This window comes from Panthera tigris, chromosome B1 (assembly GCF_018350195.1).
Source record: "Panthera tigris isolate Pti1 chromosome B1, P.tigris_Pti1_mat1.1, whole genome shotgun sequence".
NCBI classification, from domain to species: Eukaryota; Metazoa; Chordata; class Mammalia; order Carnivora; family Felidae; genus Panthera; species Panthera tigris.
This window is the reverse complement of record NC_056663.1, coordinates 126,803,114-126,828,176: the sequence shown is the minus strand read 5'-3', so window position 1 is coordinate 126,828,176 and position 25,063 is coordinate 126,803,114. Positions and strand designations below refer to the sequence as shown.

At 36.4% G+C, this 25,063-nt stretch overlaps 1 protein-coding gene across 2 annotated transcripts in view; it reads left to right on the top strand.

Moving 5' to 3' along the window:
• Positions 1–25,063, top strand: part of GRID2 (glutamate ionotropic receptor delta type subunit 2) — a 1,443,376-nt gene that overhangs the window by 1,198,310 nt on the left and 220,003 nt on the right. For both annotated transcript variants that reach the window (XM_042984179.1, XM_042984178.1), the window contains one exon: positions 19,674–19,869. In XM_042984179.1, the coding sequence (XP_042840113.1) occupies positions 19,674–19,869 (196 nt within the window). The remainder of the gene's footprint in view (positions 1–19,673; positions 19,870–25,063) is intronic.

Here is a 25,063-nt window from a genome sequence, read left to right as displayed (position 1 = left end):
CATGATGCCAAACATCAAGCCAATGGTTCTTGAAATTCGCTTTGATATACAAGTGCTTTTGATTACAAGCATGTTTCTGGAACAAATTATGCTTGCAAACCAAATTTTTATTGTATTTCTAACTATAAAAACTAAATAAATATATTACCTTCATTCATTTAGTTCAGCAGAATATGTGTGTGTGTGTGTGTGTGTGTGTGTGTGTGTGTATGGTAGGACTGGCAGGTGCTCATTAAACATCGTGCTAACTATTGAGGCTATAAAGATATTTTGGTATTATGCCTGAGTCACAATGTAGTTCAAGATGTAGCAATGTGGAATTTAATGACAGGGGAACTATGATAGATTTCTTTATGAAATGCTGTGTGAACACAGGGAAGGAGTAACTTGGAGAAGAGGTGGAGGAAAAAGGAAAGAAACTATCAGGCATCACAGAGGTATCATCTGAGAGTCTGATCTTGAAAGATGAATTTCAAAAGGCTTTAGGGGTGGCTTACTGGGGAATATTTGCAAAGGCAAGAGAGATGAAATTCCTCAGAGACTGTCTAGTAAAGTGTAGATGATCAAAATCTGTTAATTTCCTTCCTGGATTGAGATGTGTGATGTGAAAGTGGCAGGAAGTGAAATAGAAAAGGAAAGTGAGTCCAAACCCTGAAAGGCATGATAAGAATTGTTAAGGAATTTGGAATTTTTCCTGGAGATAATGGAGAGTGACATCGTTGAAGAAAGACAGCTTAATCTGTGCAGAGGAGGATGGGTGGGAGAGAAAAGATGTAGAAATGTATGGAAACTAGTAGGTTTCTATCTAATAAAAACCTGAACCACATATCTTTTGTTTCAGGACCATTTAATTTGAAAATACCAAATGATTAAGGAAATTTAAGAGAGATTTGGCTTTGGAAACCTTGTATCTCTAGGCTACCATTTACATTTATAGCAGATGCAGGAATATTGACTTAGTTTATTTATTTTTAAAGATTCTTAACAAGAGAATGTGTTTGACTATATCATAACTAAACAGATAAAGAAGAGAGCTACTACAGTGAGAAAATTCTAGAAATCACTCTGGTTGGGCTACTTTTCAGATGCAATTTTGCAGAAAAGCTGCATCTCAATGTCTGCTATTCCTAGACTTTATCCTGCCTGTTAATTACTTTTTGCTTTATGCCATCAAAAAATAAGTCAGACTTATTTTTATTCAATTTTAATACATTTTCAATGTAATACAGGACTGTAGTGAGAAAATAGTAAAGTACAGTAAATTTTGAAGGACAAAGTGTTAATAATCCACAGCTTGTCATGTTGCAATATGTTCTATTAATAGTTAAACATTTTTAACTGTTTATTTTGAAGTAATCATATATACACAGGAAGTTGCAAAAATATACCCTAGAGAGGTCCCATGTACCCTTCACCTAGTTTCCTCCAATGGTTACATTTTAAATAATTATAGTACAATATCAAAACAAGGAAATTGACATGGATACAGTGTATGTATGCATATAGTTCTGTGCCATTTTATTACATGTATAGATTATACAACCACCACTGCAATAGATCTAGAACTATACCACCATTACAAAAATCTCTCTCATTCTACCCTCACTCCTTCTTCCCCACCATCATCAACCCCTAATAATAACTAATATGTTCTTTATTCCTGTGATTTTTATCATTTCAAGAGTCCTATATAAGTTGAATCTTACAGTATGTGGCCTTCTGAAATAGCCTTTTTTTTCCCCCACTCAGCATAACGCCCTTGAGATCTATCCAAGTTGTTGCATGCATCAATAGTTCATTGCTTTTTATTGCTGAGTGGTAATCTATGGTATGGATGTACCAGTTTGTGTAACTATTTACCTAATGAATGGAATTTTTGTTGTCTCCAAGTTTTTAGCTATTACAAATGAAGTTGCTAAGAACATTTATGTGCACTTATGTTTTTGTATAGATATGTTTTCATTTCTCTGGCATAAATGCCCAGGGGTATGATCCCAACTCTACCTGCTTACTGCTTCCCTTCTTATTCTCTTTTCTCTTACTTCAACTATTGCTTCCCTCTATCCCATTCTCTTCTCATTCAAGCTTATGATCCAGAGTGTGGAGTACCTTCTTCCATCCTTAAAATTAGTTTGAAAACCTCCATCATTACCACATCCAGTCGAAGTAAAATGCAGCTCCATAGCCAAGCACATGGAACCCTTCAAAAGCTGACCCAGCCTCATTTCTGTCTACTGGCACCAATTGTAATCCATTCTCACACTTGTTCATGCTCCAGTTAAGCCAAACTCTGGGAGGGCATTTCATACCTCTGTGGAGTTGACATGCTGTTCCCTTTCCCTGAAATGACCTAGAACTCCCTTCTCTCCTGGCATCATCCATTTGCACAAACACAATTAGCCATTACACATGTGTCTTCTCTTTGAGAGTATACCTTATTCAAAGGCAAGGGCTATGCCATATCCATATCTGTGCCCTTAATGTGTCCCAGAATGCCTGGCACATAGTATTCATAATAACGGAGGCTAACATTTTTGAGTGCTTGCTATATGACAGACATTTTCCTAAATGCTTTGCTTAGATTTTCTCATTTAATACTCATAATAGCCCCATGAGAGATACATTATTTTCATCTCCATTTTGAAGATGATGAAACTAAAACCTAGAATAGTAAGCCAGGAAATCCAGCACTGGAGACCTTGTCTTAGTGGACCATATCTTCTACAATTAGCAAATACACTAAACCTTAACTGAATGAAATAAATAAACTAAAATGAGTGAATGAAATCCATAATGGCATTATAAGTTTTCTGAAAAATAACGAATTCTGCAAGAAAGAATCAATGGATGAATTATATTTAGCTAAGTTAATTTCAGATATTTCTAAGTTACATGGTATCCTAGAAACAGGCACAGGAGACCGGGAATTTAAATAAATCTGCATTCAAATCCTTTGCCACTTATTAGCCGAATGATCTTGCCATTTCCCATAATCATTTTCAGCCTTATTTTCCCTAAGGGTAAAAAGATAATGGGCTCAAACTTCATAGGTTTAATGTAAAGAATAAATGAGGAAAAATAGAGACATAAATAACAGCACAGTTCCTGGATACACCGTGCATTTGCTTCCATTTTTCTACTTGTTCTCTAGGAGGCCATGTAGATTCCTTGGACTGTTCTTCCCTCCACCCTTTTTGGTGGTGCTAATAACTATTATTTTTGCTATTTTGTCCACAATTACATACACTAAACAGAATGTGTATAGCCCCCAAAGGTTAAAAGAAAGAGAAGAGGAACTGGCTGTCAGGAAGCCTTATCCAAATTTCAGCATAAATAAGGACCGCTGTCTCACCTTAGCCTGATTAACTCTCACTATGGTCAAGCTGCTACTGACAGTGACCATGCCGAACCTGGGTCAGAACATCTGTTGGCCAGGCAAGTGTTCTCTTTTAGCTCCTCTTTAACTGCCCCTCATAACACACAGCTCGCATGCTGCTTCCTCTGCTACGCCTTTCTCGTGGTGTTCATAACTAGAGTTAGTGCCTCCTTTTTTTTTTTCAACGTTTTTTATTTATTTTTGGGACAGAGAGAGACAGAGCATGAACGGGGGAGGGGCAGAGAGAGAGGGAGACACAGAATCGGAAACAGGCTCCAGGCTCCGAGCCATCAGCCCAGAGCCCGACGCGGGGCTCGAACTCACGGACCACGAGATCGTGACCTGGCTGAAGTCGGACGCTCAACCGACTGCGCCACCCAGGCGCCCCAGTGCCTCCTTTTTTTTAACCACTTTGCATCTCCTTGCTTACACCCTGAACTGTATCTAGCCTCGTGCTGGAGTAGTATTCTCCTCGTTTTACCTTCTCAATTAAAATGTATGTTCTTGAGCAGGGTTTTATCACCTTTGTATCAGCACAGCACCTGATGCTGTTACTTTTTGAGCACATAGCTGATTACAGATAAATATTTGTTAAATAATAAACCAGAAAGGGATTTCTTACACTCTGGCCTGAGACTGTAGAACCTCATGACTTGTTTATATACCTCATAACAAATCAGAAAGAAATATGAAAGCCATTTTTATGTGCTGTTATTCCAGGATAAGAGAAGGAGACCCAAATGATGTGCTCTCTAGGTTTTCTTAGTGTCTCACCCACACAGGCTTCCAGTGGAAGGCTATTTCATAGCTCTCAGCAGGGAATTGCACACTTTATTAGGAACAGCCAAAATCAAGGTTGCTGAAGTGAGCTGGGTCTGATTCATACCACTTTTATGTTTCAGTTTAGCACAGAATTGTATAGGCTTAACTTCAGAGTACACAGGCACTACAGACAGAGGAAGACATTCGTCTCCTTACTCTATATTGTTCAGTGTTGAAATGGCTTACTTGTCAAAGCACTTAAGTACTACAGTGATGGATGTTTTATAAACATATAGCCATCTAGATATTATAGACATGGTTTTCTCTCTTTTTGAAAAAAATAAAAACCCTCAGAAGTATGTTGGTGTTTCAAAGCCACTCTTCAGTGAGCATTTAATTAAAAGTTTTGTCTCCCACTCTATTTGTGATTCCTAGGAACAGGGCTGTATTAACATTCCTATAGACTCTATTTACACTAATATCGCTAAGATGAAAACTTTGCCAAACTAATAAGTGCCTGCAACCCCTAACATGATCTTCTTCTGGACGAGCAATTATTTTAAACAGCTCAAGTCCCCCTCTCTTTCTCCCCAACATTAGTCATCTAAATCCAGAAACCTATTAAGAACTTGAGAATATAAATTCCTGTCTCCTCTGTGTCTCTTGTTATTTTACTTCCTTACCTAAAGTCAGCTGAATAAATAAGTTCTATCTACCATAAGTATATGGTAAAAACCCTACACTCAGGAGTACTTGATTTAGTCATTTTAGAAGAGCCAGTTTGGGGGCAGCTGGGTGGCTCAGTTGGTTGAGCATCCAACTCTTGATTTCTGCTCAGGTCATGATCCCAGGGTTATGGGATCAAGCCCCGCATTGGGCTCCACACTCAGTGTGGAGCCTACTTAAGATTCTCTCTCTCTTTCCCTCTGCCCCTCTCTTCCTCTCTCTCTCTCTCTCTCTCTCTCTCACACACACACACACTAAAAAAAAACAGTTAAAAATAAAAGAAGAGCTAATTTGAGTATGGGGCATGTTTTGTGAAATTAATGCAGGAAGAGTACTTGATAGAAATTGGTGACAGTGGAATCGGCAGGCAGGGCTGTTTGGCAATGCTGCTGAAGGAGACTGGAGACCTAGTTCAAAGGTTCAAGCCTCTTTCTTGCTACTGAATAACAAGGCAAGTTTTTAAAACACTTTGTACCTTAGCTTTCTCCCTTTAACAGTGTGAGCCATTTCTCCTCTCACTGCATAAATATTTGTTCCACAATTTGAATTAAGTTATTTTCAATGTCCCTTCAACTGTACAATTCTATACCAGCTACACAAATGCGGTATCTTATTAAACAAAGCCTGAGATAACTGATAAAAACATATTTAGGTACATTAACAAGAGAAATCCTGGATTATAAGGCAGAACTGAAAGGAAACTCTTGTTTAGCCATATCTTCTTTTTTTTCTCTCTCTGTTTTTCACGTCTCACCTTTCTTTCCCTGTCCTCTCCATCACACCAGCAATCTTGATGTGCTGACCTCCACCCTCCACTAAGTGTCTGTTTGACCCCATTAGTTCTCTGATCCTCTTAGTTCCTGCACAAGCTCCTGTCATCTGAAGATGGTCAATTTATTTTTAGTGACTTTCTCCTCCACTCCTACACACACACACACGCTCACACACACATTCACTACACACACATACACACACATACATACACATACACACACATTCACTACACACACCCCTACTACAGCCCCTATTTCTCAAACTCTGATCCAATCTTTTAACCTAAAGGCAAAGTTTACAAATTCCCAGATGCCCCAGATCATGGCAAATCATGGGGAAAGTAAGGAACAGATCTGAAGGTAGCTTGCTGGGCTGCTTTTTCAGATGAAGGCCGCCATTTCCTGAGAGCAATGCTGCAGAATTCTCAAGATTTGCTGTGGAATGGGGTGAGGGAGGATGGGTCGGGGACACCTTTCCAATACATTTTGGGCATTTATAATCTGAATGGATATTAATAAGATCTGACTGTGAGATCAGGACATGCATTCTATGCCTACTTTTAGTTGAAATTTCTCAAAAAAGGTAATATACCTAATTGGGAATAGAGGATAATTTCCCTGAATGATTCAAAAAACTATCTTTTTTGAAGAGATCTGCAGACCTACTGCACTGGGGAGAAGGAAAATATATTTTGTATTTAGGAAATTTTAAGTTACTGGTAGAAACCTGGTCTCCTGCTCTGTGTTATAAAGAGCCAGGACTTTTGTTTTGAGATAGAGTCATTAGAATCTTCACTGAAACGATGACCTTCCACCTTACTTTGACAGTAGCATTCTACTGGGTATTCAAATAGGCTATTAAATTTGACCTTCTGTTATTCTTGGTCACTTCCTTCTCTTCAGTTATTTCTTTCCACTATGAATAATTTGATAATGTGATTAAAGATTTTGAGATCCTTAAAAGAACTTATAGGTAAAAAAAAAAATACAAATTACTATTGATTCCTCATTTGAAACTACATCGTATTTTATTTGGGTCATTGTTTTATGCAGTAATATTGTGTATTATTGTATCACAGCTTGTTAGTGAGCTGTATGTGAGGTTATGATCAATAGTTCAATGTCAGCCTTAGAGGGTATATTGAATAAAGTTTTTCCCATAAGTCAGCACTGGCCCTGAATCTAATGACCATTTTCAGTGTTGATTCGAAGTATAGAATAGGGAGTAAACTTATTAAATATGCAGATTACTTATTATTGAGTAGGGGTGATTATTGACCAGAACCACACTGTAAGAATTCATAAAGACCTTGGCAAATTAAACAAGGTGATTATAAGTGAGACAAAGCTTAATAGGGACAAATATGTAATAATTCACTCAGATATGGAAAAAAAACTATGTGTATGTGTGTATACCTATAATAATTTAAAATTGGAGGTGAAGACAGTTTCAAAATGAGTCATCTGTCAATTACAAATTTGAAATGTAGTGTTGGTGTTTATAAAGAAAATGAGCAAAATCACCTAGCAGTATAAAAGTTGTTGGGGCTTTTTAAACACTACCATGACCTATTTATAAGGTCCATAAATTTGGCAAAAATTACCATAGAAAAGAAAAAGATGCCTTAGTTAAGAACAATGTAAAAAAGTGAGTAATAGATCCTGTGAGTAAGAACTAAAGGAATTTAGTGTTTAAGTTACCAAATAAAAGGCTAAAGGATGAACGCACAAAAGAAATCTTTTATTATATGAAGAAATGTTGTACTGGAGGTGATGAGTAGCGGTTGTCCATTTTTATTTTCACTAAGAAGAAAATGAGAGGCTTATATGAAATAGTTTTAGGTTGGGCATGAGTAAGAAAGAACTTCCTGGTGTTAAGTTTTCTAAGTCAGTAAAGTGCCTAAGGAAGAAGAATAAAGTCCATTTTTGGAGATTGGCTTTTATACCTTAAGATATATCATCATCGAATTATGCAATACCTCCAGGAGCTCTTCCAAACTCTCTGATGTTATGATTTTATTAGGGTTCTCTCTTAACACCATTTTGAAATTTATTGATCCTCAGGGAAATTCATGGGAATTAGTCAGGTCTTTCCAATATTTTCAATGATATAAGAACATAAAAACCTACTCTTCTTCTGCAGTCTATTGGAGTATTTGACTATATCATCTTAACATAGATTTTACAATCAAGTGACAATCAATGGTGACATAATGAAATGCTGACCATACAAATTTAGGATGGTTCCATATTGGTTTACAGTGTCCTGGGGTAAATAAACAATGCATCTTTTTCATGATATCTCAGGAAGAAACTGCACACACTTTCTACTCTACACAGGAAAATTGCAGAGCAATTGAATCCACAGCAAACTGAGGCCTTTTTAAAGGAATTTTGCTTAATTAGTGTAAATATCAATATCTATATACATATCATGAAAGGTTACTTTAGTTAACTAATTTAAGATAGAGAGCAGACCCATAAATGGCAATTCTGTCAGCAGGTAGAAAAATACAGTGTCTTTCACATATCAAGATTCATGATGTGACAGGGGCACCTAGGTGGCTCAGTCAGTTAAGCGTTCGGCTCTTGATTTCAGCTCAGGTCATGATCTCACCATTTGTGGGTTTAAGAACCTCATCATGACAGAGAAAGACAGATACCATATGGTTTCACTCTTATGTGGATCCTGAGAAACGTAACAGAAACCCATGGGGGAGGGGAAGGAAAAAAAAAAAAAAAAGAGGTTAGAGTGGGAGAGAGCCAAAGCATAAGAGACTGTTAAAAACTGAGAACAAACTGAGGGTTGATGGGGGGTGGGAGGGAGGGCAGGGTGGGTGATGGGTATTGAGGAGGGCACCTTTTGGGATGAGCACTGGGTGTTGTATGGAAACCAATTTGACAGTAAATTTCATATATTAAAAAAAATAAAATAAAATAAAATAAAAAAAAAGAACCTCATCATGGGTTCGAACCCCACTGACAGTGTGGAGCCTGCTTGGGATTTTCTCTCTCTCCCTCTCTCTCTGCCTCTCCCATGCACGTTCTCTCTCTCTCTCTCTCTCTCTCTCTCTCTCAATAAATAAATAAATACATACATACATACATAGATAAATAAATAAAATTAAAAATTAAAAAATGAAAGATTCATGATGTGACATAATTAGTTCCTAGTTTATAATGTGGGTCAACAAGTCAGAGAAACCAATCAGATTTTCATATAACTATTATGTTGCATTTGTATAGCATTGTCATTTTGAAGAAAGTTTAATGATCATTTTGTTAATTATGCCTAACAGCAATAAGGACAGTGTTTCCATCTTCCTTTAGGGTCTCTAAAATGACCTGCCATATTCACAAATCCAAATCGACTTTTAAATGTGCATAGGAATGCAAGTTTGTCCAAATTTGGGAGCATATTCCCTTAAGTAGTTTGTGACATCCATTTTTATCAAATGCACCTATTTTATGTGAATTTTCAATATTACCTGTGAACATCTCATCTATAGAGCATGACAGATGGGGATGCCCCTGACTACTTTGTAAGGGGGAAGGTGCAGGACATATTTCTAAATCTCTCAGGAAAGACTTGAGAGTCATCTTGGTGCCTAGTAAACCTCTGTATGGGGACAGCGTTCAAAAGGGAGAAGTGTCCTCTTCATGAGTACCATCACACACTTTTTCTAGACCAAGCACATTTGAAACATCAGCTATAGAAACATTTTTCTAGGTCTCCACTTCAAGAAAAACTAAGCTTCAAGCAAAATTAAACTCTTGGGACTACACCAAAGTAAAAAGCTTTTGCACAGTGAAGAAAACCATCAACAAAACAAAAAAGCAGCCTACTGAACAGGAGAAGATATTTGCAGATGATATATCTTATAAGAGGTTAATATCCAAAATATATTTTTAAAAAATCACCAAACTCAACATCTAAATAAATAAATAAATAGTTCTTAAAAGTAAAGATCAAAAAAATATTCTAAAGAAGTTTACAGTGCAAAGACCTGAAGCTGTCTTATATCTAATTTATTCTGTTGAGCCATGTAAGGGCGGGGTTGAGGGCAGGTGAAGAATGTGTGACAGGAGTGAAGAGGGGACAACACAGAGAGACTGGAGGAGACTGCACCGTTCAGGCCTTATTTGAGTGTCCCACAAGGAGCCACTCTCGTCCTCTGATACCTGGTCTGTAAATCCTCACTCCTCTTTGGTCCTCTGATGGCCCCTCTTATGAAGCACCCTCTCCATCCAGAGGGGCCTCTCTTGGGAAAATTTCCCTGTCTCCACAAGTAAAAAAAATCCTAGCCCTCTGCCCTCTTTGGTATCATTCAAACTTGTTGGCCTTAGACTTTAGGTTTCTGCTGTCTTGAGAAGGAAAAATCTCTGGCACTTTGAGAAGAAGGATGACACAATCACTTTACTGTTCTACCAGAGACTGCTGTGGCTGAGTTCCTTCTGAATTACCTTGCCCCACAAATTATACCTTTGGCTCTATAATCTAATCTTTTATGACAAAACCGTATTTCTCTCACTAACATGACTTTGATCTTAATCTTCTTAAAATAAGGAAGTTAACATTATTGGGCTAAAGAACATTAAACTCTTCCCTGAGCCTGTTTTCATTGAGTAGCGGGCCCCTCATGCGCTTAAAGTAGCTCTCGTTGAGTCTTCTGTAGGGACTGAGCCATCTGCAATCCAAACTTTCTTCTGACATGAAGAATGTTAGAGTTTGGCTTGCCCCATCAGTGACCCTTGATACTTTTATATTTCATCAGACTTTCTTTACAAACCTGTGTCTGAGAGGGTTTGGAAGACTTCACTTAGAAGAAGGAACTACCAAAATGGAGAATGTTGTTTCTCAAAAGACAAGTGGCCTTGGATATGTTGTAACTAGGAAGATGGGAAGCCTTTCTTTTGTGCTTATTCCATCCTCCTATAAGTAGAGCGTACAAATTCCCCTTCTTTATGTAAATACTCAACCCTCAAAAGGAAAAAACTTAATTTAGTTTTTGGTGATAATACTCAGTATTACCAACAGTGACTATTCTCTCTGTTCTGGGGCTTATCTCTTCCTTAGCTACGAAAATCATGAATTCTTTTATATTTTTTGATCATTTCAGTTAGTGGAGTTTAATTGAACAGTTTTCGTCCCCATTTCAGCTTGCTTCTGATCCATTAGTCAGAAATCACTCATCAAACTATCCACTACTTGTTAGCTCCATTTCCACACTGCTTTAGATACGTATCCCTTTCAGGAACAGATATTCCACTCTGTACCAGATCCGTATGTCTACTTGAATTATGGACTACAACCTCTGCTGTTCCAAATACTTTATTTCATTTCTATTTGTTTGGATTTTCTTTTTATTTGACTTGCTTCTGAATTTATTTATTTTACATACATGGCAAAATGTCTTGTCAGACAATTCATTGGTGTCAGATAAAGCTTTTGCAACTAATTGTGTTACAGGAGAAATTTCCAAAGCTCCCTTAAAAACTAGTTTTTGGTTTGTTTGTTTTCTTTAACTACTAAATACTACTGGCCATTATTAGTCACCCACAGAATGGCTGGTAAAATATAATAAAAATTCCATTTTTAAGCAATGCTAGGGTTGGGTTTTTTTTTTGCATTTATTTTTAAAATTAATTAATTTATTTATTTATTTTAAATTTACATCCAAGTTAGTTGGCATATAGTGCAACAATGATTTCAGGAGTAGATTTCTTAATGTCCCTACCCATTTATCCCATACCCCCTCCCACAACCCTTCCAGCAACCCTCTGTTTTTTCTCTATGAGTCTCTTAGGTTTTGTCCCCCTCCCTGTTTTTATATTATTTTTTTGCTTCCCTTCCCTTATGTTCATCTGTTTTTTTCTCTTAAAGTCCTCCTATGAGTGAAGTCATATGATATTTGTCTTTCTCTGATTGACTGATTTCACTTAGCATAATACCCTCTAGTTCCATCCATGTAGTTGCAAATGGCAAGATTTCATTCTTTTTAATTGCTGAGTAATACTCCATTGAATATATATACCACATCTTCTTTATCCATTCATCTGTCGATGAACATTTGGGCTCTTTCCATACTTTGGCTATTGTTGCTAGTGCTGCTATAAACATTGGAGTGCATGTGCCCCTTCAAAACAGCACACCCATATCCCTTGGATAAATACCTAGTAGTGCAATTGCTGGGTCGTAGGGTAGTTCTATTTTTAATTTTGTGAGGAACCTCCATACTGTTTTCCAGAGTGGCTGCACCAGTTTGCATTCCCACCAGCAGTGCAAAAGAGATACTCTTTCTCCACATCCTCGCCAACATCTGTTGTTGCCTGAGTTGTTAATGTTAGCCATTCTGATAGGTGTGTGGTATCTCATTGTGGTTTTGATTTGTATTTCCCTGATGATGAGTGATGTTGAGCATTTTTTCATGTATCGGTTGGCCATCTGGATGTCTTCTCTGGAGAAGTGTCTATTCATGTCATTTGCCATTTCTTCACCGGATTATTTGTTTCTTGCGTATTGAGTTTGTTAAGTTCTTTATAGATTTGGATACTAACCCTTTATCTGATAGGTCCTTTGCAAATATCTTCTCCCTTTCCATCGGTTTCCTTTTAGTTTTGCTGATTGTTTCCTTTGCCGTGCAGATTTTTCTTTTGATGATGCTCCAATAGTTCATTTTTGCTTTTGTTTCCCTTGTGTCTGGAGACGTGTTGATAAGAAGCTGCTGCGGCCAAGGTCAAAGAGGTTTTTGCCTGCTTTCTGCTCCAGGATTTTGATGACTTCCTATCTTACATTTAGGTCTTTCATCCATTTTGAATTTATTTTTGTGTATGGCATAAGGAAGTGTCCCCGGTTCATTTTTCTGCATGTCGCTGTCTAGTTTTCCCAGTACCATTTCCTTATTACATTGGATATTCTTTTCTGCTTTGTCAAAGATTTGTGGGTCCATTTCTGGGTTCTCCTATTCCATTGATCTAAGTGTCTGTTTTTGTGCCAGTACCATACTGTCTTTTTGATTACAGCTTTGTAATACATCTTGAAGTCTTGGATTGTGATGCCGCCAGCTTCGGTTTTCTTTTTCAAGATTGCTTTGGCTATTTGGGGTCTTTTCTTCTTCCATACAAATTTTAGGATTGTTTACTCTAGCTCTGTGAAGAATGCTGTTGTTATTTTGATAGGGATTGCATTGAATATGTTGATTGCTTTGGGTAGTATCAACATTTAACAATGTTTGTTCTTCCAATCCAGGAGATGGAATATTTTTCCATTTTTTTGTGTCTTCTTCAATTTCTTTCATAAGCTTTCTATAGTTTTCGGTGTATAGATTTTTCACCTCTTTGATTAGGTTTATTCCTAGGTATTTCATGGTTTTTGGTGCAGTTGTAAATGGGATCTATTCCTTGATTTTTCTTTCTGTTGCTTGATTATTGGTGTATAGGAATGCAACCGATTTCTGTGCATTGATTTTATATCCTGTGACTTTGCTGAATTCATGGACCAGTTCAAGTAGTTTTTTGGTGGAATCGTTTGGGTTTTCCATGTAAAGTATCATATCATCTGTGAAGGGTGAAAGTTTGATTTCCCCCTGGCTGATTTGGATGCTTTTATTCCTTTGTGTTGTCTGATTGCTGAGGCTAAGTCTTCCAATACTATGTTATGCAATGCTAGTTTAATGGGAATGCTGGCTTTCTAAGATAAAGGCATTTTTCTAGTAAAGAGTAGCCAAAACAAATGAGTCTCATTGACTGCTATTTTCCAGACCCTGGGTTAGACTGTGAGTTTCAAAGATGAACTAAAAAAGTATATATTTGTGTGTGTGTGTGTGTGTGTGTGTGTATGAATAAGCAAAATGTAATCTGAAGAAAAGTAAAATTTCATAACAGAACGCTAAAATATGAACATATTCTAAGTAGTAGAAAAGCACTGATGAGGCAGCTGAGTTTGACCTTGAACTTGAAAAGAAGGAATTCACCAGGTAGACAAGAAGACATGCAAAGAAAATACCTATCAAGCAAGGAATGATGAAATGGTCTGTTTGCCCTATAATGGGAGTATGAATGAGGCAAAAGGTTTTTCTAAAAATGGAAAAAATTTTAGGCCAAATTTTTAAGGTTCTTGAATGCTATGGATTTGGAGATATTTTCTAAGGGTAGTGGAGTATATAGGAAGTATTTAAATAAAACAGGGATAGTATCAGCCTTTAGCTGTGGTGTGGAAGATGGATTAGAGGTGGGTGAAAGTAGAGATAGAGAAAACACTTAGAAATAATTCTCTAGGTGAAAGTAATGAGAGTATTAGCAATGAGAGGACAAACATAGTGACAGATTTGCAAGATTCAGGAGGTAAAAATGTATAGAAATTAATGAGAGATTAGATAGGGTAAGAGACAGAAAGGCCACAGGTGAGGAATCTGAAATGAATTTAGTTGGTAGGAAAAATAAGGATATGACAATTCCAAAAATCATAACAGAGAACAAAGTAATAGTATTAGTAATGAAATTAATAATTGCAAGTACCAGTAATGGAGCACTCATAGAGTGTTAAATACTAAGGTAAGTGTCATATCAATATCTACACCAAGCCTTAAGCTATATTACAAAATTATTATTTTCACTAATAGGGAAATTGATTGCAGTTTAGAGAGGAAAAATAACTTGTTCAAGGATTGAAACTCAAATCTTTACATCTTCAAAACCCAGGTTTGTAGAAACTAAGAGATTGCCTAGTGGCTGGCTGTTGGCTGTACCTCTCAGAGGCAGGCCTGCCTTACCTGGCCACCTCAATCCATTTTTTGACACTTTCTCTTCTTCTTCGGTCTCAGTGACACTAATTCTCAGTCCAGTGGACCTTTATTTGGCATATTAGTTGTTCTTTTGAGTTTTAAATTTTGGAGCAGTTTTGTTGTTGTTGTTGTTTTGGTTTTGGTTTTTTGGGTTTTTGTTTTTTTTTTTTGGTTTTGGTTTTGGTTTTTGGGGTTTTTGTTTTGTTTTATTTTTGTTTTTGTTTTCAGCAAAACCTGTCTCTGTACTCACAAAGCGTTCAGCTGCTGCGTCCAATGAACAACAGTGGGCATCAGGCAGACTTTTAATGTGGTTACTGATGGGCTCCTAGAGCTGCAACAAAATTTTCTCCTTTGGCAGATGCTGAAATCAGCATCCAGAGGAAGAAACTGGGGAGGGAGTGTGGGAGAAAAAACCTGAACCGAGGTGGAAGACGCTTTTAATATATCCCCACTTGTTTGTCTCTCTCCCGCCGTCATCCCCTGTGCCTGAAGCATCTAGCACCCATCCTATCAACCGCGTTCCATTTCTCTCCCCCGAAGAAAAATCGCTTCTGATGTGATAACTTAAGTTGACTTATTCCATTCCATTAAAAATGGGATTAGACTTACAATTCCCCAGAGCTAGAGCTGGCAGCCATTTGTTGCTGAGCATCCCACAAAACCAAGCTCAAATGTTTAAAAAGAAGAAAGAAAACAGATGGAAAAGAGAGATTTAGGAGTGTAATTTTAAAGTTTATGTGAGTAAAATCTATTCTCTTGTTTAAAGGAAAATAGGTGAAAAATGTGAGTGAAAGTTCACTGCAAGAGGATAGGCATTAGATTTTTAACTAGTTGACACTTTTAGAAATGTAAATGAGTTATTTAAATAATATTTTAAAAATATATTTAAATATTTTAAATAACTCATAAAATGAGTAATTTAAAAAATTAAATATAAAATCTTGTACTTGGATAAAATCTTGTACTCATTTCCTAATGAGTCTTCATTTCGACCCCAATTCATGAATCTGCTCATCAACAATATTCATAAAGGGGCTATCCTGCCACACACTAAAATCCATTAGAAATTATTAAATAGGGCATTAGTAGGAGGTGAATCATAATAATAATAATAATAATCTTCATATAAAACAGTAGGTAACTTGATTGAGTGCAGATATGACAGGTCCTTTTATCATCACCTTTAGATACTCTTATTCACTCCATTTTTAGATGAAGAAATTCCAGTTAACAGGGATAACTAACATCATATGGCACACAAATAATCTATTTGCTTGACTTTAAAATCTAACTTGCCCCAGGGTGCCTTGGTGGCTTAGTCAGTTAAGCATCCGACTTCAGCTCAGGTCATGACCTCACGGTTTATGAGTTCAAGCCCCGTATCTGGCTCTGTGCTAACAGCTCAAAGCCTGGAGCCTGCTTTCGATTCTGTGCCTCCTTCTCTCTCTGCCCCTGCCCTGCTCACGCTCTGTCTCTCAAAAATAGATGAACATTAAAGAAAAAAAAATTTTTTTTAAATCTAATTTACCCAATGTCAAAGTTACTAATATCTAATATCAGAGGATCACATGTATCAAAATTAATTTTCTATGCTTGAAGGGTTTTGAGTGTTTATTTTTCTCACGGAAAGAGTTTGCAATCAGCCTACATCCACTCAAATTCCTCAAATTTACTTCCCAGAAGTGCCCTAAATTACAGGTTCCTAGTATATGTAATGTTCATGCAAATAACTAAATGTCACTTACTTATCAGCTGTCAGTATTCTTTAGTACCCACGGGTCGTTAGTAGTGTAGGACACCAGTACAAGGAATAAAAGTCGAATTCCAAAAAGATGTTGGGAAAACAGAGTGATTAGATGGAAAACCATTTGCTTTCTTTTATTATTCACCACTTATAGCTATAGACTCTCATTTTTTTTAAAATTCTGTGTGCATGAGTTGGGGTGTGGGGTTGGGAGAGGAAGATTCAACAATAACAGATTTGCGGAGTGATCATTTGCTGAGTTTTACTGTGAGTACTTGTGGGTTTTGTGTGATTAAGTGGAGAAATGGAATATATTGGTATGAGTATATTCCAAGTTAACAATTTTCTAGAATGCTCTAGATTGTTCCCATTTCTTCTGGGTAAGCATTGTCAACGGTTAAAAAGAAATGACAGCATTTGCCATGGTTGATTAATTTATATATTGGCCGTGGTGAATATATTTATATTAATTTACTAATTATTTTATAATTGTTTTGCATTTTTAAAAAAAGGATTTGGAAAAACAAAAGAGAAAACAAAGACTTGGCCCTTCTAAATTCACTCAGATGTTGAACTTCAAATACAGTTTTTTTGAGGATTACTACCTATTCTACCACTAGTGGAATAATTTGCTAGATTTCTTTTAGGGGCTCATAATATAGGCCGCACCATTTCTGCTGATATTGCTCTAAAATCTTACTAACATGAAAATAACAAAATGACCACATATGATGGGCACTCTCTTTCTGTGTTGGGCTCCTAAAACAGCCTTCACTTTCTGTAATAAGCTGTTTGTGCTCACTTCATTTTGCTTCATTTTATTTTTGTCACCTTCAGTGTTATCTCTGTATACTATAATGGAACGATGCTGAATCAGACAAGCTGTAATTTTTATTGCAAGCATATCTCAAGGCAAATTTATAAGCTGAACTTGATATCAGAAACGAAGCTAGAGAGAAAATGCCTTTGTTCTAAGTTACAAAAAGCTCTGCTATTCTGAATCTGAAGTATGTTGAAAATAAAATGTTTTTTTTTTTTTTTCTGACATCAGGAATTTCACCTAGGCAATAGATTGAGATATCCCTTTAAAATTTTTGTGTACAAATCAGTTTCACCAACAATATTGTTTGTATTATAGTTTGATGTTTAAGTTGTGAAGCTAATATTTAAAGCGATGTTATGCCACAGGAACCTGATTATATTAATGATCCCAACATTTTATTTCAATTTTCTTTTCATGGAAAGCTAAGAGGAGTGTTCATTTATTTAACAGTGTTTTGCTGGTATGACTGTTTGGGCAAACAAGTTATATACTTAAGTATAAGCATATAAAAGTTTGAGCCCTAGATTATGATCTCACCACCACCAAACTGAAGATTTCTGAGAATTATAGGAGCGATTGATCGCTGAATCTTCTAAGGAGCAAGTGTCCAATCCTATCCTAAGAGGGTCTCTGATGAACCATGACATGGCCGTTAGCCATGAGACCTTTGGTTCTAGAAGGTACAAGCTCTATACATCTACCTAGAATAGGCCCTTGTATTTATAGATATTGAACAAGTGAGGCCTGCTATTATGATCTGTATTAATGTTAAGGATGCTTTACAGCATCCTCCACTACAGAGTGGGAAATATGTTAAAATGTTAATGTTTTGAATAGTTTCACTCCTACTACTGGAAACAGCAGTAAGTGAGAAGCAAATTGTATTTGGAAATAAAATTCTTACTGCTATACCGTTAACAAGATAAGCATGGTATGTCCCAGGAACAAATGCCCTGTCACTCTCGTATTAGCTTGCACCCTGGCTACGTGTAGCTCACTTTTATTCCTGATGTGCCCTTCAATTATAATTTATACTGTCATTTTATCTTTTTACAAGTGGTAGAATTGGTTTAATAGTTGTAGAATATTCCAGCAAATTTTTCCTTGGAAATAGTGATTTTTAAATGCATCATTTTATTCAGCAGAAGTATTGAACAAAAAGGAATTATCATGGTAGTTTCCATAGAGTAAATAATACACATCAACAACCCAAAACTCAATAAAACATAGACCAAATTCTGCTGAAAGTTGTCATTATAAATTGGCACAAATCCTCCTCTAGCAAGCACAGCCCATAAATTATCGTTTGGGATACAGTTTTGCACATGATGGAAACTGGTGACCTGCAAGAGTATTCCCAATACCCTTGCCCAATGCTAATGTTGTTTGCAAAGGTCCCCAGGAAGTCATTACCAAACTCCATCTAGAAACAGACCAAAAAGGTCAGAGGTATACATAACATGACGTTCATAACATCTCAGACGTTAGTGAGTTTGAATATGCCAGCGTCTACTTTTGAAGAGCATGCCAAAGACACATTTGTTCCTAAAACTCAGTCATTAGAGTTGAGCACCTACACAAATTCAATGAGTTTCAGTGGAACAGCAATTGGTTCTCCAAGTTAGAAAGTATAGAGTGGCTCAGAAACTGAAATGTGAGGAAACTGACCACCAATATAGAGATGAATAACCTAGGACAAGCTAATACTATCTATAACGTAGAGACTGATTTGAAAATCCTGAACATTATTCTGTAAAAGAGGAAGCTGAAAATATATTTAGCTTTCCAGAATCATGAATTTTATTCTATTTGAGTACAAATAGAAATATCTCTCTCTCTCTCGCGCGCGCGCACACACACACACACACACATGCACACACGTGCATGCGTGCATGTACACACACACATGCACACACACAAAATTAAAGCCAATACAGCAAAAGAAATCTAGAAATAAGAGACAACAGCTTGCAGTGAAAATACTATAGCCTTTGAAGCCGGTCAGATCTACATCTGAAACCTGTCTGATCCCTCACTGACTCTGCCATGGAGCAAGTTTTTTTATACTCTCAACCTGTTTTTTCATCTATAAAATGGGTGAAATATTTCTGAAAACGGGGCATTGCTGTGAGAATAACGTATGTTAGGTGCTAAATGTATGGGGTAGCCAATTGTTAAATAGTGACTATCATAAATACTAATTTTTAAGTAGTACACTTGACCTCAAAATATGCTGTTTATGCAAAATATAATTATTTTATAAAAATGTTCAAACATTGCCACCTAAAAGAACATAAGCTTAAGGGTAATAACATATTGAACTTTTTAAAAACTAAATGATTATATGATTATCTAGCAATCTAATTTAATTTGTCTTTGCTTTAATGGCATTGCTAGCTTTGTTTTTGCTCTTTTCACAGTGAAGTTCACACAAAAAAGCATTGCCTTACCACTAGAAATTTTCATTTTTCTTTTAGTAATGATTTTGCCTTTGAATGGTTTGTGGAAGTGCCATATACCCTAACAACAATTCTCCTTGTATATTACATTTTAATATGAAGAAACCACAGAATAAGAAAGCAATTTGACATCTATATTATATTATTCTCTGCTTTCTATACCTTTATTTCCAGTTGAAAGTGTTCAGTACTCTTTCTTGTGTCTTTCTTCTCTCCTAATAATGAAGATCTCTCCAGGACCTTTCCAAGCAAACAGACATCCCTTATGGCACAGTACTGGACTCTGCCGTGTATGAACATGTCCGGATGAAGGGAATGAATCCTTTTGAAAGGGACAGCATGTATTCCCAAATGTGGAGGATGATCAACAGAAGCAATGGATCAGAGAATAACGTTCTGGAATCCCAAGCAGGCATTCAAAAGGTACTGGTCATAGTTCTTCATTTAGAATCCACTGTTTTGTCTCCCATATTGAAATTGCTACATTGAGATTGGTTTATTTATTTTTATTTTAACTCCGACATAGAGTTTGTAGTTAAATTATACCTGCTATCGATTTAAAGAAGATTTTGAGTTGACACGTTGCTTAAGCAGAAGGAATTCAAAGCCTTCTGTGCTGTGTCTACTGGATCTGTCTCCAATGGAATTCCAAAGCTAGAAAACATAAGCTAGTACATGAAGACTGAAAAAGTTTTTACAAGTCCCGTTCCAAATATCATTAAGATTATCCAATTCTTTCAGATGACTTTGGGGTACTTCCTATCCTGCATTTGTTTTTAGATGAAAACCTTATCTTTACTTATGATGTGGTAGGTAAAAGTTAATCTTGTCAATAAATAAGGTGCCTACAAATGTCTATTTCAAAAGTGAAAATCTTTATCTTTATCTTTCTTTAAATAACCATCATTTAGAAGATATTTTACCAGGGGAAAAAAAAGATTATGAAGCATCCCTTTGTGTAAAACATGAAGCTAGTTTTTATTCTGGGCTGTGGTTTATAAAAACGTGTACAGAAGTAACCTTGTCTTCCTCAAGCCCTATCAATCTGCATAGAAGAACTGAATGATTGTTGTTTAAAATTATCCCAGTGGCTAGCACGGTGAAAATCACAGTGGTTGACATTCAGTAAATAATTGTGGGGTGAATGAATGAAGGAATGGATGTCAATCACAGAAACAAGGGTGGTATACACTTTTTCTCTATAACCTTCTACAGCAGAATAATTTGGACCCCATGTCTGAGTTCCTTGTTGGAGAACATTTTGATGGCTATAGAAAACATTCTGCTGCAGGTTCTAGCATTATTTTGTGCCTTTTCATATGATGTCCTTTATCTGCTGCTGCTATTATTATGCTTCCCTAGAGTGAACCTAGTTGATATCATTATTTTAAAAGCTAATGATGCTGATATAAACCTCTTTCCAAGTACTAATGATGCATTAGGATGTGAATGTCCTTGAAATGTTAGCAATGGCCTCTAACTCCTTCACCCTTATTATATTAAAGTCCTTTCCCAGGACCCAAGTACTGATCCTAAAATCCACTGGCTTCTAGAAGTTCGACAGTTACTGGGAGGAAGTGGAGGGTGGGAGAGAATCATTGAGTGAGTGGAGTTATATGTTGTCTGGGGGAAATGAGAGGGTAGACATTTTAGGATTTACTAGATACACATAGGATATTAATGAATTTAAACCTCAGAATAAGAATACTAAGTGGTTTTTAGGAGAGTTCCTTTCCTTCATACTATTAATTGTTAAGAATAATTTTGTTTTCTTGAGGATGATTACATTCATAGTTTATATTTCTATTCTACATTAGAAGCCAAAGCTCTCCACACTTTACAACCTCTTTCTATACCATATCATTTCAGATAACATTCACTTTTTTTTCTCCAAGCAGACATAAGGATACTCAGAAAATATTTTAAGAAATATGTACTCACTCATTCATCATTTATTTATCCATTTTTTCATACAATATTTGGTAAGTAACAATTCTGTAGAAAGCAGTGATATAAGAACTGTAGAGAACTCCACCACAGAGAAATGATCATGGGATCTGTGAAACATAGTCTGGTGAGAGAGAAAGAAAAGAAAACTAAAACACATGATCAAACAAAATGACTTAAATTATGATTAATGCTATGGAAAAAAAACTCGGGTGCTCTTATAGAAATTAAAGAGAACATCTACTTGAAGAAGAGTGATCAAGTACATTTCCCTGAGGAGATAAAATATTAGTGACGGCCTGCCTGATCAGGAGCTGTTCACGTAGAAGAGAGGGTGGCAAGGCATCCAAACAAAGCATAGCCTAGGCAAAATCCTGAGGGTACATTCAAGAAGCCAGTTTAAAATCAACATGAATTGGGGCACTTGGGTGGCTCAGTCAGTTAGGCAGCAGACTTCGGCTCAGGTCATGATCTCGCGGTTTGTGAGTTCGGGCCCCTGTCGTGTAGGGCTCTGGGCTGACGGCTCAGACGCTGGAGCCTCCTTTGGATTCTGTCTCCTTCTCTATTTGCCCCTCCCCACTTGTGTTCTGTCTCTCAAAAATAAATAATTATTAAAAAAAAAGTTAAAATCAACATGAACTGGAACATGTCAAATGAGAGAGCATGGAAGGAGGGATAGTAACAAAGGACAGATGATGAAGGACCTGTTGCCCTTAGGAATTCGGCTTTTATTTGGATGGGAAAAAAAATGCTACTAAAATAGGGGAATGCTGTGATTCATTATTACCTCTCAAGAAGGTCTCTATAGCTGATGTATGGGAATTGGGTAAGAGTATGCAAAGAGTATAAACAGTGAGACAATAAGAGACTCATAAATTTCAGAGGTAGCCAGTCAAGTAGATACATGTAGTCAAATCCTTGTTTTATTCTTATGTTCTTACTCTGTCTCTCTCTCTCTCTTTCTCACACACACACACACACACACACACACACATGCACGCACAGCTCATATACCTTCCATTCTTTGTAGTAATACAAATTGGGTACACTTCCCATATCCTGGCATTTCCAAAATAAATCATAAAGTTATAAGATATGAAATGGCACATAGAAGCTGTAAACGGTCATGTATGTATTAAGATATACATATATATATTCCAAAGTCTTCAGAATTGTTTAAGAAAACATCTCTTTTTCAAAGTGTGTACACACAGTTTCCTACATTTTCTTTTTTCTTTTTTACCTTTATGTCTTTTAACCATAAAGAATTTAATTTGACAGTTGTGTATATGTAAAGAGAAAGCATAAATATCCATACGGAGAAAATTTCAATCAGAGATTCTGTGAAATAAAAATGTTTTAGACTAGGCTATTGATAATTTTCCATCCTGTGCTGAGAAGATTGGTTAATTATTTTTTAGACTTTGCTGTTTCTTTTTCTTTAAATATGTAACTATTGCATCACCTTTAAACTTGGGTTAGTGTTTCTAATGCTGTTACTGAATGTCACACATTTAAAAAAAATCTATTATGAAAAATGGAAAGAACCCTATTCCTAGAAAAAAAAAAAACCTATCTGCTTTCCTTTCCTGCTTCTTCTAGGTCTTAGGTGTATAGTTTTGGAGAAGTCACTTGGCTTCTCTAAGACTTATCTACTCATCTGTACAATGATCACAGTGTGGGAATTAAAACCTGGACTTTGCAGGCATGTCAACCTGGGTTTGAATACAGTTCATTTTTTTTTTAACTAAAATGTGTAAATGTGTCTAGTTACTTAAAAATCTCTGGACCCCAGGATTTTCATCATGCTGATAAGAATTCCTACTTCATATGGTTTTTCTCATTATTTAAAAAATACATATATATGTAGAAGCATCAATAAATAGTAGGATTAGAGCAATAAACTCATAAAATGATCCTTAAGATTACCTGAGGAATGTAAATGTGACTAATTTGTAACTACAAAGCTTTATTATTTAATATCTTCTAAGGTTAAGTTAAAATTATACTGTAATGAAAAGAATAATTAATGAAAGAAGTAAAGAAAAACAATTTCTATTCCGTGGTAGTCTACTGATAAAGACAGTTTATGAGTTTAAAATTGCAAATCATGTCACCTAGCATTATACCATATTCATTCCATTTTCTGATTTACTAGAGGGGTAGTGAAGAATGTCCTTATGAATTCATAATGGAAAATACCAAAGTGAAAATTACTTGTTGTATATACATTCTTCTAACCAAAATCAGAGATAGCTGAAAATTGATTAGACAGGAAATAGGTAATAACAATAGAATGTCTTTTGGTTCAGTTTGCTAGGTCTTGGCCAGCCTCTCTTAAAACACAAAACCAACCAACCAAATTATAATAACCTTCTCACCTGCTAAAGCTCACTGGGAGCTTATAAGACTGAGAACTATGAGACATGAAATGTGGCTGTGCATTCTTCCTTGGGCAACTGGTCTTGCACATCCCACACAGCAGCTTCCTCTTCTCGGTCATCGGTTTCTAATTTGTTCGGGCAGAAAACACAGTAGAGGTCTTCTAGGTCAATTTTCCACAGAAGGCCAAACTTCTACAGTATCTTTGACAAGAATTCATATATATAGTAACTGCCTTCGAGGAAAGCCTGAATCACTGTGCAAACAATCCTAATTATAACTTTAAATAGAGACCATTAATGTCTCAGCTTGTGTTTGTTCTTAATAGTGCTACTAGTCTCATTAAGTTTCTCTCACTTGAAGGTAGAACTTGATCTCTTCTAACATCGTGCTGCTCATACCAAAGAAAGCTGTATAAATGAGGATTAAGTAAATGAGTTCTGATCTGCTATTCTTGGGAGACATTCACCTGTAACAGACTAGCCTAATTAAACTGGAACAAATTTGTTTCCATCTTCCTCTTCCCAGGACTTTTTGCATAAATAGAAAAAATGTATATGAAAAATATAACTGAAACTTTTAGTGCATTCATTCAACAATTATTTATTGAGAACCTTCTATGTATCAGCCAGTATTTTGGTTGCTGGAGTGAAAATAAATGAAAACAAAATGCCTCCACAAAGTTCACACCCTAGTGTAAGAGGCAGACAATAAACAAATAAAATGTGTTGTATTTCAGTAGTGATGTGTTAAGGAGAAAAAGTAGAAAGAGGGAAAAGGGAGACAAGAAGGAGATGGTCTGCCTTGTTAAATCAGATGTCCAGGGAAGGCTTCACTAAGAAAATGACGTTGTGGGGGTGGTTCCTGAGTGGCTCAGTCGGTTGAGTGTCTAACTCTTGATTTCAGCTCAGGTCATGATCCCAGCCTCGCCTCAGGCTCCAACCTGAACATGGAGCCTGCTTAAGATTCTCTCTCTCTCTCTCTCTCTCTCTCTCTCTCAATCTTTCTCTATCTCCCTCTGCCCCTCTCCCTCCCCTCAAAAAAATTTTTAATAAAGAAAAATAAAGAAAATGACATTGGAATAAAGTCTTGAAGCAAGTGGGAGGGAGACAGAGAGGTGTTTATCTAAGTGACATGTTTTCAGATAGAGGGTCAGCCAATGCAAAGGCCCTGAGGTGGGAACATGCCTGGATGTTCTAAGACTATGAAGGAAGCTCATGTAAGTCAGAAATACAGGATAATATCAGAAGTATAACAAAGTCAGAGAAGTAGAAGGCCAGGTGGTAGG